At 34.2% G+C, this 15,713-nt stretch overlaps 1 protein-coding gene, 1 long non-coding RNA gene and 1 other non-coding gene across 5 annotated transcripts; 1 reads left to right on the forward strand and 2 right to left on the reverse strand.

Annotated features, from left to right (window-relative positions):
• The first annotated feature begins 1,902 nt into the window (after positions 1-1,902).
• Positions 1,903-9,147, forward strand: LOC123889415 (protein NPGR2-like). 3 transcript variants are annotated; one of them, XR_006802511.1, is made up of 7 exons: positions 1,934-2,312; positions 2,705-3,003; positions 3,686-3,938; positions 5,059-6,275; positions 7,577-7,730; positions 8,449-8,836; positions 8,867-9,147. XR_006802511.1 is itself a non-coding variant. In XM_045938755.1 (6 exons), the coding sequence occupies exons 2-6, from the start codon at positions 2,746-2,748 to the stop codon at positions 8,757-8,759; spliced, it is 2,193 nt and encodes a 730-aa protein (XP_045794711.1). In that variant the 5' UTR covers positions 1,903-2,312; positions 2,705-2,745; the 3' UTR covers positions 8,760-9,147. The 3 variants fall into 3 exon arrangements, 2 of the variants coding, with proteins under 2 accessions (XP_045794711.1, XP_045794712.1); XM_045938755.1 differs by having other exon boundaries at positions 1,903-2,312; positions 8,449-9,147; XM_045938756.1 differs by having other exon boundaries at positions 1,908-2,312; positions 7,577-7,669; positions 8,449-9,147.
• A 571-nt stretch (positions 9,148-9,718) lies between these two features.
• Positions 9,719-14,848, reverse strand: LOC123889417. Its single transcript, XR_006802512.1, has 3 exons — positions 14,499-14,848; positions 14,341-14,394; positions 9,719-10,406 (listed from the first exon to the last, which is right to left on the reverse strand). It is a non-coding gene; the product is annotated as an uncharacterized LOC123889417 (long non-coding RNA).
• Positions 14,487-14,589, reverse strand: LOC123893411. Its single transcript, XR_006803506.1, has one exon. It is a non-coding gene; the product is annotated as a U6 spliceosomal RNA (small nuclear RNA).
• Positions 14,849-15,713: the final 865 nt, after the last annotated feature.

Here is a 15,713-nt window from a genome sequence, read left to right on the forward strand (position 1 = left end):
ATTATTTGAGTTTTATTTTTGTCGAGAATGAATTGTCTTTGAGGATCAAAATAGGTATTTACTAAAATAGGAGGATCAAAATTGTTATATTTTAAAATAGGGGATCAAATCTACAAAATGATAAAAATAGGGGATCAAAACTACGATTAAGCCTAAAAAAAATGTTAAAAATTCAAGTAAAAAAAAGATGAAGTTAAAGCAAGCATGGGATGGAAAAGATGAGAGACTCGTGAATGTTGTGGCCTTCCCAATTTTTCAATTTTTTAAAAAAGGTATAAATATTTTGTCATGACCTCATATTTTTCTTAACTCTATCTCTTTTGTAATATTTTGAATATATATAATTTTAAATCTGGATATGTTGACATCATATGTTAAAATTATCATAATTATATATCTAACAACTTTGTGTGGAATATGAAATTTATAAATTTGACTGTTAAATTGAAAATTCTTATATATCAAATATTTGAATGAATTGGTTTTGTAAAATTAGGACCAAATATACCTCTGTTTTTTTTTTCTTTTTTTTTTTTACTTAACTCTTTAATTAGTCTTTCTTCTTCCAAAATTAGAACCAAACATGCATTGAATTTGATCACCTAAACACTTTGTTGGGTACTATTATTTGTTACTGAAACATAAAAAATTAAATAAATTTTTTTGTCAAAAAAAAATTACAAATAAATTTTCTACCACAATATATTAATAAACTTAAATATCGAATAAAAATCAATGGATCTGTGCGAATGCATGAGTCTGTAAACTAATATTAGTTGAAAGTCTAACTAGTATAAAAGAAATTAAACAAAATATGTAAGATTACTAAATTAGCAAGACACACTTTGAATATAAATAAATAGTTAAATACATTTGGTCATGATTTTTGTACCTGCAACACAAATTAATAGTATTACTAAGTGAGTATTTTTTAAAAATACCAATAAATATTTTTAGAAGTCTACATATGATATATATTTATGGGTTATCTTAATATGTGCCCTAAGAACACATATTAAAAGTATCTAAAATAAAAAATTTACATTAAGTAATATAAAAAAAAATTAAAAGTTAAATACACAATATTCAAGAAAATATTTCAACATTTAACTTCTTAACCTTGTCATACCCTTAAGCTGCATTTAACACTTGATATTTATAAATGAACAAATATTCTAAAACAGGGCCAACCCAACACATAAAGGATTTCATCTCAATTATGCATGCCTACACTACATGACATTATCTGTTTTTGTTTTTATATTATAAAATCGAATATTTCAATTCCCGAACCAAGTAGCATGATATATTATATAATAGTAATTCTTAAAATTCCATATTTTATTCAATATTTGTAAATTAGTGATGCTATTTTTAATATAAAAAATTTTATGCATCAAAATTTCAAATGATATATATATATATAAGTTAACTTAAAAACAAAATTTGAAATATTTATACCAATCAAATCTTTTTTAATCAAATATTTTAACTGCTGGAATTCTACATTAAAAATAAGTAAGTGGAGAATTTCAATTTTTACATATAAAATATGACATATTTGTTTTTGCCAAGTAGTTTAGTAACTAGAAATTTTATTTTTAAAGTGGATAAGTGAAATAACAAGATTCGAACCTCCCTACATATAGTATATAATGCAATATCTCTACTAATTGAGTTAAACTATAATCGATGAATGGAAGAAAAAAAAAACTTACTCAGCTAATAATAGTGGTAATTAATTAAATGAGAAATAATATTAACGGTTGGCAGTAGGTGTTAGAGAGTGGAGTGTAGTTAATACCCGTTTGATCGACAGGTAAGATATTGAGAAACACACGCCACGTGGCAAACAGTAAGCCTGGCACCTTAGAATGAGATGGGACCCGCCGCAAAAACAAAAAAACGAACTTTCCTGTCATGCAATTCCGTTCCTCCTCCCTCGATCATCTCTCTTTCTCTTTTTTCTCTTTTTCTGTTCTGAAAAAAAAAAAAAAGAGAATAAACTAAAATCTTCTCTCTTACGCTTTCCCTTTCCAGTTCAAACACCACTCACTCTGTTTCAGTTTCAGTTTCTCCCCAAACATAATTACACAAATAAAGCTATTATTTATTACTCGAAACAGAAATTAAAATTAAAATCACAAAAAAAAAGAAGGAAAAAGAAGCCCCGAAAAAGAAAAAGCTTAAGAAGTGAAAGAAGCTTTCAAATGCTTTGATTGATTCAAAGGTGCATTTCATTCAACAATGGAATTCACTCTTCCTATTTCCTTCTCTTTCACTCTTTCCTTTTCTTTCTCTATAATCAAAAGGTAATAATTATTATCTCTTTTTCATTCAATTCTTCATCTATGTATGTTTCTAACCGTTTTTTCTTGTTCAATTCACCGTACGTATCAATTTTTTTTTATTACTGGTAGTAATTTTATTTTATTGTTACTGAATCATCATCATGATCAACGTCAATTGAATTGATTTTCATTACGGTTATTAAATTCAATATTTATAACAATAAATGTTTATTTCTTATTCAAATTGTGAAAATTTGATGTAAGAAGTTATATGTCTCTGACTATAATTATCGATTTAGAGAATCAAGGTTTTCGGTTAAATCGATTTACTGTGTTATTGATTGGTTGTTTTTTTTTTTGTTATGATTGTGGTGATGATTGTGATTTGACTGTGATGATTATGTATGTGACAGTGTTGTTGTGGTGGAGAGGTTTTTGAGAGAAGAGAGGAAGAATGGGGAGTAGGGTTAGGCAACCGAGGAAGAGATTGCAGAAGATAATGAGCTGTCTTTGTTCGGGGGAGATTGTAAAAGAACAAGAAGAAGATACAATGGTTCCTAGTTCGTCTGAATCACTTGCAACCAAGGAGTTTTTTTCTGCAACGGCAAGTGGATTTTCTGGCCAAGATGGACAAGTTGAGAGGAGGTTGGATTCTGGTAATATAGAACAAGCTGAATTGTCGTTGCGTGAGAGTGGCATCTTAAATTATGAGGTTGGCTTCTTTTTCTCTGTGATGATTTACTGCATAAGTAATATACTAGTATATGATTGATCTTTCTTGTTCATAGGTTGTTTAGATAAACAATTTAATTGTGTTTATTCAGTAAGCACTTATAAGTGCTTAAATTCAATAAGTTATTTGTATTTGGAAGATATGCTCGACATTTGTTTTCACTCGAAAAATAAAATTGAGAGTGGAGGGAAATCAAAGAGGGTATATGGTTAACTATTTGCATACCGAACTTATTAAAAGAAGTTGAAAACATATCTCATGGGGGTATGATAAGTAGTTTTTATAAACTTTTTCAAACACTTACACAAGCCAAATAAGTTCTAAAGAAGTTGCTCCAAATGCTTCCTTATACTGTAGAGACTACATAATCACTGTCTAATTCCTTAAAATATTCTGTATGTTATTAATAGTATCTAAATTAATTTGTTATTGATCTTTCTGTTCCTAGCCTTATTTGTGGAAGGTTGAGAGGCCCCCGACATCTAACCATTAGTTGTTCAGTAGAAATTAGAATTATTCGTTTTAGCTCAGTCTGTCACAGATATATGTGTGTGTGTGTGGTGAGTCTGTTATTTCTTTTGGATCATGGCTGATGCATGTAGTTGTGTGATTATCTGTTTATTGGACTTGATGCAATCCACTACATGCTCGTAATCTTCAGGAAGCTAGAGCTCTGTTAGGGAGATATGAATTTCAGGAAGGAAATATAGAAGCCGCTTTGCATGTTTTTGAAGGCATAAATATAGCTGCTGTGACTCCCAAGATAAAGGATTTTCTTGCCAAAAGCAGAGAACGCCCCAGGAGACGCTCTCGGAGTTACACTACTCCACCAATGTCTATACATACAGCTGGATTACTATTAGAAGCAATCTTGCTAAAGGCAAAATGTTTGCAGGTTCTTGGAAGGTTTGAAGGTACCCTTACTGATTGTGTGAATAATCTTTGCTTTTATTGATACATGTGACTTTTCATAAATATTTTCTTTTTAATTCGCATATTAAGATGTTCTTTATTGTTTGTCTTCTTCCTTATCTTCCAATAATTAGTTTCTGTTACAGGCTTTTGATTTAATTTCTATATTTCTCTGTTTTAACAATCGGATTCAGTCTGCATGCTTTGTCACTGTCAGGGACCTATATGGAGAGTGTTCTCTAGAAGTTATACCCATCACAGTGGGATATATAATAGCTTTCTCGATTATTTTTACATACCCTATAGTATATGATAGGGCCAGTGATTAGTGAATTCACTATGGAAAACCTATTTGTTTTTAGTACGAAAATGGAGCAATGCTCACTTACAGTAATGAATGAAAGAAAGAAAAATCCAGCCAGAGACTCGTATCTAGAGTACTATGCTCCTAACCAGAGAGAAAACTCTTCTAACCAACTATAACAATATTCCTCAATGCCTCTCCTAATCCCCCTATCTGTCTAATACTCCCTCTCACTAACAGAAACACACTGGCTCATGACACGTCATTAACCAACTCGCATTGGCCCCACTTTCTTCTAGAATATGCCCAGGTGTCCTATCACTATCTACCCCATCACTTAAAAGATTATAATTGTGTTAAATATTCTGTCTTCCTTATTTGAACATAGTGTTCGTTTTATCATTTAAAAAAAAAATTCGTCCAAAACTTTACTCAAAACAAATTTGACTCAAAATAATATTTCCCTTCTGCTTGCTTTTGCTTCAAGGAGAAGCACCACTTTCTTGTTTCTCTTTGGCACCTGCGTTTCTGCTTCAGTGTGACCTTGGCACTTTTATTCTTCCGGTCAAACACCACAAGATATTAAAACAAATGCCTTAAAAAGTAGTGATCTTTATTTCACAACATGATTAAAGAAGATTCTCATTACTTAGATCCTAGCACTAAATCAGTACTTTCAACAATTTGTGTGTGTGTGTGTGTAATGTTAATCAAGATGCGCAGTTCCTTTGAATTCTGAGGGTTTACAAAAATTTGAAGTTTTCAGCTATTAGAACCTAAATTGTTAGCTAACATGAAATCTATAATAATTCTTGCAGAATCTGCCCAAACATGTAAAGTTATTCTGGACATGATTGAGTCTTCTTTACCTGAAGGCTTGCCTCAAAACTTTGGTGCCGAATGTAAATTGCAGGAGACTTTAAGCAAGGCGGTTGAGCTACTTCCAGAATTATGGATACTTGCTGATTGTCCACGTGAAGTTATTTTGTCTTACAGGCGTGCACTCCTTCACCAATGGAATCTTGACGCAGAGACCACAGCAAAAATTCAGAAAGAATTTGCCATTTTTCTTCTATATAGTGGAGCAGAAGAAATTCCCCCAGATTTTCGTTCCCATATGGACAGTTCATTTGTACCAAGAAATAACATTGAAGAGGCTATTCTTCTTTTAATGATTTTGCAAAGAAAAGTCTCTCTAAATAAAATTGAGAGGGATCCTTCAATTTTGGAGCACCTTTCGTTTGCTCTATCAGTTTCTGGGGATTTGACAGCTTTAGCCAACCAATGGGAAGAATTACCCCCTGGTACTATCAATCGAAGAGAAAGGTACCATGCACTTGCTCTTTGTTATTATGGAGCAGATAAGGACTTGGTGGCACATAATCTTCTTAAAAAGGTGTTGAGTAGCAGTGAGGATCCAAAACATGTTCCTGCTTTGTTAATGGCTTCTAAGATATGCTGTGAGAACCCTGAACTTGCAAAAGATGGGGTTAGCTACGCTTGCAGAGTGCGTGAGAACTTGGATGGAAAATGTAATCAGTTGGAAAGTCTCGCCAATTGCTTACTCGGCATTTCGCTTTCAACATACTCAAAATTTGCTGTTTCTAATTCGGAGACATTCGATAGACAATCCGAGGCACTTCATTCACTAGAAACTGCAAGCACTATGACCGGAACAAATGACCCTCTTGTACTTTACTATTTAAGTTTAGAATGTGCAGAACAAAGGAAGTTGGATTCTGCACTTCACTATGCAGAACGCTTTCTAAGCTTAGAAGCTGGGTCTAATATTAAAGGCTGGTTATTGTTAGCCCGGATATTATCAGCACAAAAACAGTTTTTAGATGCTGAATCTATTGTTGATTCTGCTTTGGATGGGACTGGAATATGGGATCAAGGAGTTTTGTTGCGAACAAAAGCTAAACTTCAAATTGCACAGGGGAAGGTGCCAAGTGCCATTGAGACATATATTCGGCTTCTTGCTATTTTTCTGGTTCAGAGAAAAACTTTTGGTTCAAGAACGAAGCTATATAAGGTTCATTCATTGTTGTGCTTGGTGATTTATAATTCTAAATCATATTCCTTTATCTTCTTGTTATTGTCAGGGATGATTGGATGTTGTCTGCCTTAAATTTGTGAAATTCATTTGTTGCATAAATTTGTGTCCTGCTTGTCAATGCCCGATCATGCTGTTCGTAACAGTCATAGTGAGAGTAGTGAGGCATAACCATCATTTATTCAATTTGACTTGGATTATATCTTAGAAAGAAAACAAATCAGGGTCGAAACAGTTCCTTTGGATATATAAAGGAGAAGAATGAAACTGTTTAAATATGGTACTCATTTAAAGGCTTGTGACTGTGTTCACATATTGATGTGATAATCAGTGTTTTTTATGAGTGAAGATTTATTGGAAAGGTTTTATACCTACACTGTTTGGAGTCTGCATGTTTGGCATTATATTCATTGAGCTTTCTTCCTAACTGTGCTTTAGATTCTGAGTAGGAATTCAAGATTCTGATTCTGCATTCTTTTTATTTTCCACTTTTCCATTTTCTTATTTCTAAAATCAGAGTTTACTTATTCATTCTTCCTTCATACTAGATATGAACTCTTTTAACAAGAGATCATTTGGCTGAAATAATTGTGGGTTTAGGCCCTTATGGAGTTGATGAATGTAAGCTCTTGAAGAGTCAGCCACATATTATGGCAATATTCATAGCAGGCTGGTTTTAAAGTTCAAATTTACCGTGTCACTTTCTCCCCATTTGAAACCACGTAGTGCCCTATGCTAATTCGAGATTTTAGATTTTGTAAGAGCTGGTACTTATTAGTTTCTTAGTATTACTCGGATCCAGATGTATTTGGTTTAGGAACTTATTTATAATACATTGGTGTGTGTTGATGGTCATTGATTTCTTCATGTACATGTTCCTGCAGATCTATTAAACTATTTGGTGAAAGACCGGGTTGTATAGTTCGATGGCTGACTCTTTTAGGTGCATACTTTAGATTCTAGATGCAATCAATCAGTAGGTCACTACTTTTTGTTTGTTAGTTATTTGTTGAAATGATTGGCGAATGAATGTGCATACTTTAGATTCAAGATGCAATCAATCAGTAGGTCACTGCATATAATTTGTCTTGAACGTTTTATTTAAGTCAGTTGCTTTTATGTGAAAATTTAAAGATTTAGGTCCTATTCTAAAGATAATATTTAATCTGCATACCTTATTTATCCCTATGTTATTATATTTGTTTTGCTAGTGTCAAAAACTTCATAAGTAGCATTACTTCTACCTCCTTACCCCCTTGTATGCATACTCTTTGAAACAGGATGGCAGAGATCATGCTAGGAACTTGGAAGTGGAAATATGGCATGATCTTGCTTATGTTTACATAAGTCTGTCACGGTGGCATGATGCAGAGGTGTGTCTTTCGAAATCTAAGGCCATCAAACTATACTCTGCTTCTAGATGCCATGTAATAGGTAAATAAATGATATGGTTTATCTTGAGTTATCCGATGTTTCTTTTTTAAATTATGTCAACTGGCTATAATCAGTTGAAAAGAACTGCCAGATATTTTTTGAAATTCTGAATATGTATTCTCTGCTTATAGCTGTCTAATAAGTTGGATGCAGGAGGATGGTGCCAAGAGGGTCTACTGAGTTTCAAAACTTCAAGATTATGACTATAAACTAACCTAAGCCTATTTGTGCAACAACAATATAATTCACAAATTACTGAAAGAAATTCTGGAACCCTTCATACATGGATCTCACAGAAAATTTTCTAAATTTGATAATATATTTCAGATTTGACGATGCCCTATATGATTTTAGTAAGCTTTGTTGCTTGTAAATGTGTCTATTTAATCCAAATTTTATTCTTGGTTTTCAACAAGGAAAAGATAGTTGACAAACATTAGGAATTTAGGATGGTATCAATGCCTTGTTTTATTTGGTTCCTGCCAGCTCCACTAGCTTACTTACGAAAAACCATGGGCGGTTAAATTAAGAATCATACGAAAACCAACCATTAATTGGTTTCTTGTATGTGAGCTGATAAAAGATGGAGGAGGTAGGAGCTGGAGAATAGAAATAAACTTTAACTAATTTATTTGCTTCAGAGTTACATATAATGGGTCTTATTCTTTTTCTTCTTCTTCTTTCAGAATGATGGATTTTATTCTGTTCAATTTCACAGGTACTATGCTCGAAGCAAAGGGTCTTTACAAAGAGGCTCTAAAATCTTTTCGTGACGCTTTGAACCTTGATCCTACACATGTCCCTAGCTTGATATCAACTGCTGCCGTTCTTAGACAGTACGATACTCCATCAAATCCTGCCGCTCGAAGCTTTCTAATGGATGCACTAAGGCTTGACAAAACTAATGCTTCTGCTTGGCATCATCTTGGCATTCTTCACAAGGCTGAAGGTAGAGTGTTTGAAGCTGCAGAATGTTTTCAGGCAGCAAACTCTCTTGAAGAAACAGAACCAGTGGAGCCTTTCAGATGACTGATTCAACATCCACAAGCATTTATTTATGTAATGCCATCTCACGCTTGATTATACACAACTCTTGTGCTCTTGACATCGATATACACAACTCTTGTGCTCTTGACATCGATATACACAACTCTTGTGCTCTTGACGTCGATATAGGTCAACAAGATAGGAATGATTTACAATTTAGTTAGCTTTCCATGCTAGTGAGCTGTTGTCCTTCCCTTTTGGATTGTTGCTCAAGGTTGATACGACTTACCTTTAGATTATTCATTCATGTATAATTTTCCCTGTATTGAGATAAATTTCATTAAATACAATGGAAAATGTATCCAAAACAAATAAAAAGTCGAAGAACTGGAGGTTATCTATCGACAATTAGGATGTGATTCTTGATTGACGTATTCATCATCAATATTTTAAGAAAATTTAAAAGTCAATTTGTTTGAAAACATTATACATGAGCATTTGTAAGTTTAGAATGAGTTTAAAAAACATAATGAATCATAAAAATCATTCAAGACATTCGGTACGCCCTGTCTACACGGACAGTCAGCGGTTGAAATTAGATGCAATGATGCACTTGATCAACTAATGGCCTAGGTTTGATCATAATTCTCATTCCCACATAACAGTGAGTTTCTTCTGTTTAGAACATTCACCCAACTTCTTAGACCGTCCTTTATCCAGTTCACAATTTGTACAGTATATCTTGGGGTCATAAATTAGTCAATATTGTAATCTTCTGTTTCAATACCAGTGGCATATGACATGACCCACTGCCACTATATGATGAGTATTGCTGTTGGAAGCTTAGCAATGGAAAAAGGATTATGTCCGGAAACAATGGCTCAATAGCAATGTTGGTTGCAGTGAAGCATGCTTGGTATGCGATTGAGGTGTGTCAATGGAAGATCAGAAAAGGTTAAGTACTCAAGTTGTGAAGAAAGCAGGTTGATAGAACTCGCAAATTATGAATAAGGAAACTGTATTATTAAAGTAATAAAGATGAGCTCAAAGGCTCTACAATGAAGGAAAATGATAACCAGAGTCAAAGATTCCTATCCAGGAGGGCAAAGCTCCTAACCAGAGAGAAAACTATCCTAATCAATTCTAACAATATTTCTGAATGATTCCCATACTCACCACTACCCTGTTTTTAATAACATTCTCTAACAGAATCGCAAGGAAAAATACCCCAACACCTCTAACTAACTCTCACTCTCTCCCCGGGGTCCCACTTCCTTCTAGATATGCCGAGGCGTTCCTATCACAGGTGATGCTGCTATGATCTTGCCAAACACAGAACTAAACTTGGAAGAAGATTCGGTTGATGTTCTTGTCTTGCCTGCAACATTGGTAGGACTTGATGAATCAATCACCTTGAAATCTTACATAAACTCCACAACAAGGCTACTTGCAAATATTGAATTTGGAGGAGCTGTAATACAGAAGTCTAGAACACCAGCATTAGCACTATTCTCAGTCAGAAGGCCAAGGTTTGCATACCCTTCAATCCTTAAACCAGATGTTATAGTTCCAAGAGTCAAGATTATTGCAGCATGGCCTCTGAATCTTGGTCTGATAGACCATCCAGTGAACATCAGAAGAGTGAACGCCTCTGTCATGTTATTAGCCAGATGATTATGTCAACCACCTCTGCAGCATTGGTTATACAAGGTCAGAAATATTTCAGTATCACACAGAGAAATGTTAGCTGCCATGAAATCATGCAGATGAATAGAGGATTCAGTTCAGCCTTAACTAGCCATCAATCTCAATGATTTTTAAGGATGGAATGAGGAGAAAGATGTTCAGCAGGAGGGTAGCAAATGTGGAAAGTCCTAACTCCATATACTCATTGGAGGTTGTGGCACCTCATGGAGCAAATTTCAAAATGAAACACAAGATGCTGCTATTTAAACAAACAATCAAAGCATGAGTTAAAAAAGTTAGCAGCATTACTTCACAAGTTGCATTGGTTTCTGTAACGGATAAATAGATTCTAGGGACGAAACCGATAGAATCAAGTCTCAAAGTAGGAATTCTAATGAATTGAATAGAATTCGGTACAAGTGAGATTATGCAAAGATAAATTGAGAGTTGTTTTTAAGAGAAGAAGATAATGTTTCATTCATTCATTGATTTCTTTCAAACGAGGCACAAGACCTTTAAATACAACTCTCAGGGATAAAAATGTAAAATAACATAAAGTAAATTATTTAAAATAAACTACTTAATTCCTAATACTTATTTCCTGTTACAATACCCTCCCCTTCAAACATCCTTGTCCTCAAGGATGATAATTTCCAAGTACCATGCTTAGCAGGTAAAAACTTCCATTTGAGTAGAACTAAAGAAACATGAACACTTCCCCTTTGAATCATTTTCCTATGTAGAATAGCCACAACAAGATCAAAATTAGCAACAAACTTCTGACATCCATGCTTTGGAAGTCAATCCTTCAACTTGGATAAAACTTTAGGAGCACGAAAATTACCCTTGCAGATCATCTTCCTATGTAAAACAATTACCAACATTGTGTGTTGAAATATTAGCAAAAAATCCTTAGTTAAATTGTAGAAAGAAGCATAAAGTGGTGCTACACATAATTTCCAAGCAAGAGAATTGTAGACATGAGTCAACATGTTTTTCTCATTATCCAACTTATCCTCTTTCCAAAAGTTTGCTACTGCATAACTTTGCACCATCATATTAACAATCAGAGCAACATCTTCAACTAAATTTGCATGTCTGTAATCTGAAATGGTTGCAATATAGACAGCTTGGACTAGTGCACCAAATTTTGGCCATCTCACAGTGTTTAAAAAGGCTAGATGTGACACAGAAACAATTTCTCCAAAACCCCTAAAGGACTTATATTCTCCAAGTGCTTTTACCCAAGCTTCTTTCAACATATTTTCAAGTACAGTACCCTTCAAATTGTGTAACTCAAAGTGATTATTCAACAGAAAATGGTATGACAAAGTGACATCTTCATAGGCTTTTGACCAACCATCAATTGTTATAGCATAGTCCTTCATCATGCTATATATTTGAGTACTAAGAATATCCCCAGCAGGGTATTGTGTGATGCAACAAAGTTTTACTAGTGTGCTGCTTAGGAACCAAACATTCCTTATTGGGGGAATAAAGAAACTGCCATTGAGTGTTCCAAATTTTTGCAATAATAATAGAAAGAGTAAGACAATTGCATGGGGTTCCTCTACTAGCTCTGTTAAGGTGATGTTTCCATCACATGAAAAATATGAACAAATTTCTCTAAAGGATTTTCTCATTCCCCAAACAAAGAACAGTTTAGGCCAAAAACAAGAGAATGAAGTGATCTTAATGAACAACCAATCCTCCTCCAATAAATTGTTTTGTAATTCTCTTTCAGTCCACCTACCATTCATCAATAAGGATATAGTCATCGGAAACTTTACCACAAAAGGAGTTTGCCTTCCAAAATTTAAAAACTCCAAAGAACACAAAAGCAACATGTTGCATAAGGTGTAACAATCAGGCGCCATCCATATCAAATGTAGGCCTTTGGAAAAATCAAGAGAAACACCTTCAGACTGATAATTTGTGCACATGCTAAAGACGGCATTCCCAACACATATGTGACACTCTAGCATTTCATCCAACATTTGGAAGGAACCATCAATTTCATCAACTGAATTATGATAAACACAATTTAAAAACAAATTTGTTCCCCAACAATTAAGTAGATTAATCCACATTGTCCTGAAAAGCCTCTTTACGATTTCATCATAATACCCCCAAACAAAATTAGAAGCATAACCTTCAATAAGGAAATAGTAGTGAAAAACCTTGACTATGGCTTTTGTCCTCTGAAAATCTTGATCTGGTGTCATTGGCGGCGGTAATGTCAGAGTCTCCGTGGCATTAGAATTGTCGTTCGGTGGTGTGTGAAACAGCAACCTTTCAAATATGGCATGTTTAAGCTTTTCCCAGTCCAATATTGGGTCTGCAATTCTCAACTTCTTTACCCAAAACCATGGCAGTTTCATCGTACATGTTGGTGCGAGGCTTGCCGAAGACTGCAATGGACTTTCACACGTCGTCGAATCTCGGTGGCTTGTCTTTGGTAGTTCCGGCGGTGGAAGACTAGATAGCCATTGTGAATATTCAGAGTTGTGCCACTGTGGCTTTTCATCAAACAGTTGGCAGGAATTTTGAAACAATGAAAATGAATACACACATGCAGGTGCGATTGATACAAAATGCTTTGTGGTGGTAACCGGCAAAAACAAATTGAGTGATAGCATTGGAATGACAACCCTATCGGGTGGTTCTGGTGGCGGAATTATTGCCGGAATCGAAATAGGGAGAACACAGTGGGTGTCATGACGATTGCCTAGGATAGAAGAGTTGGTGTCGAGATGCTCCATCTTCGTGTTGGTTTCCAATCCAGCATCTGCGACCATTTTTGCTTGACCCTGCGATTTCTCTGCATTGTCATCGAATGGAGAATATGAGAGAAAAAGAACAGAATCGGCGAGGGGTTGAGATTTTTGCGAAACTGTGGTTAAGGCTAGGGTGCCACTATTAAGTTGCATAGCTTCCTCTTCATGTGGCCCTGTGTAAACCCTTGACCCATCAATTTTACTTAAATTCTGCGTGACAACTTCACTTTCTGGTTTCACTTCCTCGTGTTGTTCTTTGTGTGGTTCTTCGGTGTTGTTTGCTACAAGGCCATCCACCTGCTTCCAGAGAGCTTCATATTCCGATTCAGATTCTTCTTCTTCATCTTTCATTACTACCTGAATATTTTTATGATGCCACAATTGATGTTCAAAGTTAAGAGGTTTATCACATATGAAGCATAAACCCATTTCCATCTTGTCTTCCGCATCAAGTGCATTCAAAATTTTCACCAATTTGTATTTTGGACCCATAATGTCCGATGAATCGAAGGCTCAAGATACCAATTGTAACGGATAAATAGATTCTAGGGACGAAACCGATAGAATCAAGTCTCAAAGTAGGAATTCTAATGAATTGAATAGAATTCGGTACAAGTGAGATTATGCAAAGATAAATTGAGAGTTGTTTTTAAGAGAAGAAGATAATGTTTCATTCATTCATTGATTTCTTTCAAACGAGGCACAAGACCTTTAAATACAACTCTCAGGGATAAAAATGTAAAATAACATAAAGTAAATTATTTAAAATAAACTACTTAATTCCTAATACTTATTTCCTGTTACAGTTTCATTGCTTTATTTATGTCTAATAGCAGAGTTTATGCTAAACTTTGCTTTATGAGTTTCAGTAGACAAAAAAAATTCTAGAATTAAATCTTGAAAATAAGTTCATTTATAAAGGTTAAATAATTGTTCCTGCCAAATTTTAGTAAAAAAATTGTTCAGGTATCAATTTTTCTTTTTCTCAGACAAATTTTCCTAGTACAGTTTCTCATGAAATTTTCCAAAATCATGAATGAAATCTAAGTTGTTATCTTTCCCATATGGTATTAAGATATTCAATTCAACAATGACAGAAAGTAAATAAACATTCAAACAAAGCAAAATTTATTCAATCTGCAAAAAATATAAAACAAAACCCTAAAATTAGCAGTTGTTTGTAATCTTCAATACTTTACACCAACAGCTTCAAACTGCAAAAACGAAAAACCCTAAAATCAGCAACAAAACTTCAAATTAATTCAGACATTAAGAGGGAAAAACGCAGATTAAAAAAAAAGTCAAAAAAAATTTGGACCATTTCTCGATTTGTGCGTGTCATCCTTGCGCAGGGGCCATGCTAATCTTCTCTGTATCGTTCCAATTTTATCGGATGTCCCCGAAGGGACGAACTATCGTGTGTTGAAGCGTTATATAAACACCGCAAACTTCATTCATGTAAGCGATGTGGGACTATTTTATTATACTAACAAACAATACAACTAAATAGCGCACTTACCTTACCAACTGAAGCGACCAAAATACATCTCTCCAATCTTCCCTTTCATTGCTATGATTGTGATTAAACTGTACAGTTATGCTCATACAAAAGAAGAAATCACTAGACCCTTCACCATTCCAAAAATATACTATCAGTGCCCCCAAAGATACTCCCACCGTTTCACAATTTTCATTAAACATTATTTGTCTAGTTTATGTTATGGATTTAAGTTGTTTTTTACGTATACATACTATTATCATTTTAAAACTTTTTTATATATATTTAATCCAATAATAGCTCTCCAAGTAAATATTTATGAAGATATTTTATTTTATTTTTCATAAAAATAAATAAATAGATTAGATGATGTGCACTCTCATCTCATGCGAGGTCATAGAGAACCATCGACTTCATTGATGATTTACAGTAGCATTTGTCTATAACTTCGTGACTAGAACACAACTACACAAGTAAAAATTCGTGACTAGAACTGCCATTGATTTTATGAAGTTTTTTCTTATGAATATGAAGACATTTCAATATCCTCAAAGAGAAACCAAAGATGGATCAATCACAGAATGCAAGCCTTATGGCACACAGAGCGGTTCTACTTACGACCCACATACATCGACTGGTTACAATGCATTTAGAGGATCTGCTTACGATGCAATGAAAGGACAAATGTTTGATGCTCAAAGAACTGCCTATGATCCACAGAGAGGTTCGACTTATGAAGTGCAGAGAGGACCTGCTTATGATCCATCAAGAGGTGTTGCTGGTCCACAGGGACAAGTTCCTCCTGTGAATAACATGCCTAATGGTACAAGTCATCAAGTTGATTCGGGAAAATCATTAATGAATTGTCTTCCGTAGAGCCATGCACATGAATAAGCATTTTGTATTTTACTTCATAAGTATCATTTGTTATTCTTTTAAATCGCTACATTGAATTCGAGTAACCATTTCTCTTGTGTTGCTTCTTCAAAGTATAGGGACTTAAAAAGATAGAACAATATTGTGTTTTCTACCATG

This window comes from Trifolium pratense, linkage group LG6 (genome assembly GCF_020283565.1).
Source record: "Trifolium pratense cultivar HEN17-A07 linkage group LG6, ARS_RC_1.1, whole genome shotgun sequence".
Classification (NCBI taxonomy): domain Eukaryota; kingdom Viridiplantae; phylum Streptophyta; class Magnoliopsida; order Fabales; family Fabaceae; genus Trifolium; species Trifolium pratense.

Coding starts and splice junctions, on each gene's coding strand:
- LOC123889415 (XM_045938755.1), top strand. CDS start 2,746: ATGGGGAGTAGGGTTAGGCAACCGAGGAAGAGATTGCAGAAGATAATG. Junction 3,939..5,058: donor GGTTCTTGGAAGGTTTGAAG/GTACCCTTACTG, acceptor TAATTCTTGCAG/AATCTGCCCAAACATGTAAA. Junction 7,731..8,448: donor TTCTAGATGCCATGTAATAG/GTAAATAAATGA, acceptor TCAATTTCACAG/GTACTATGCTCGAAGCAAAG.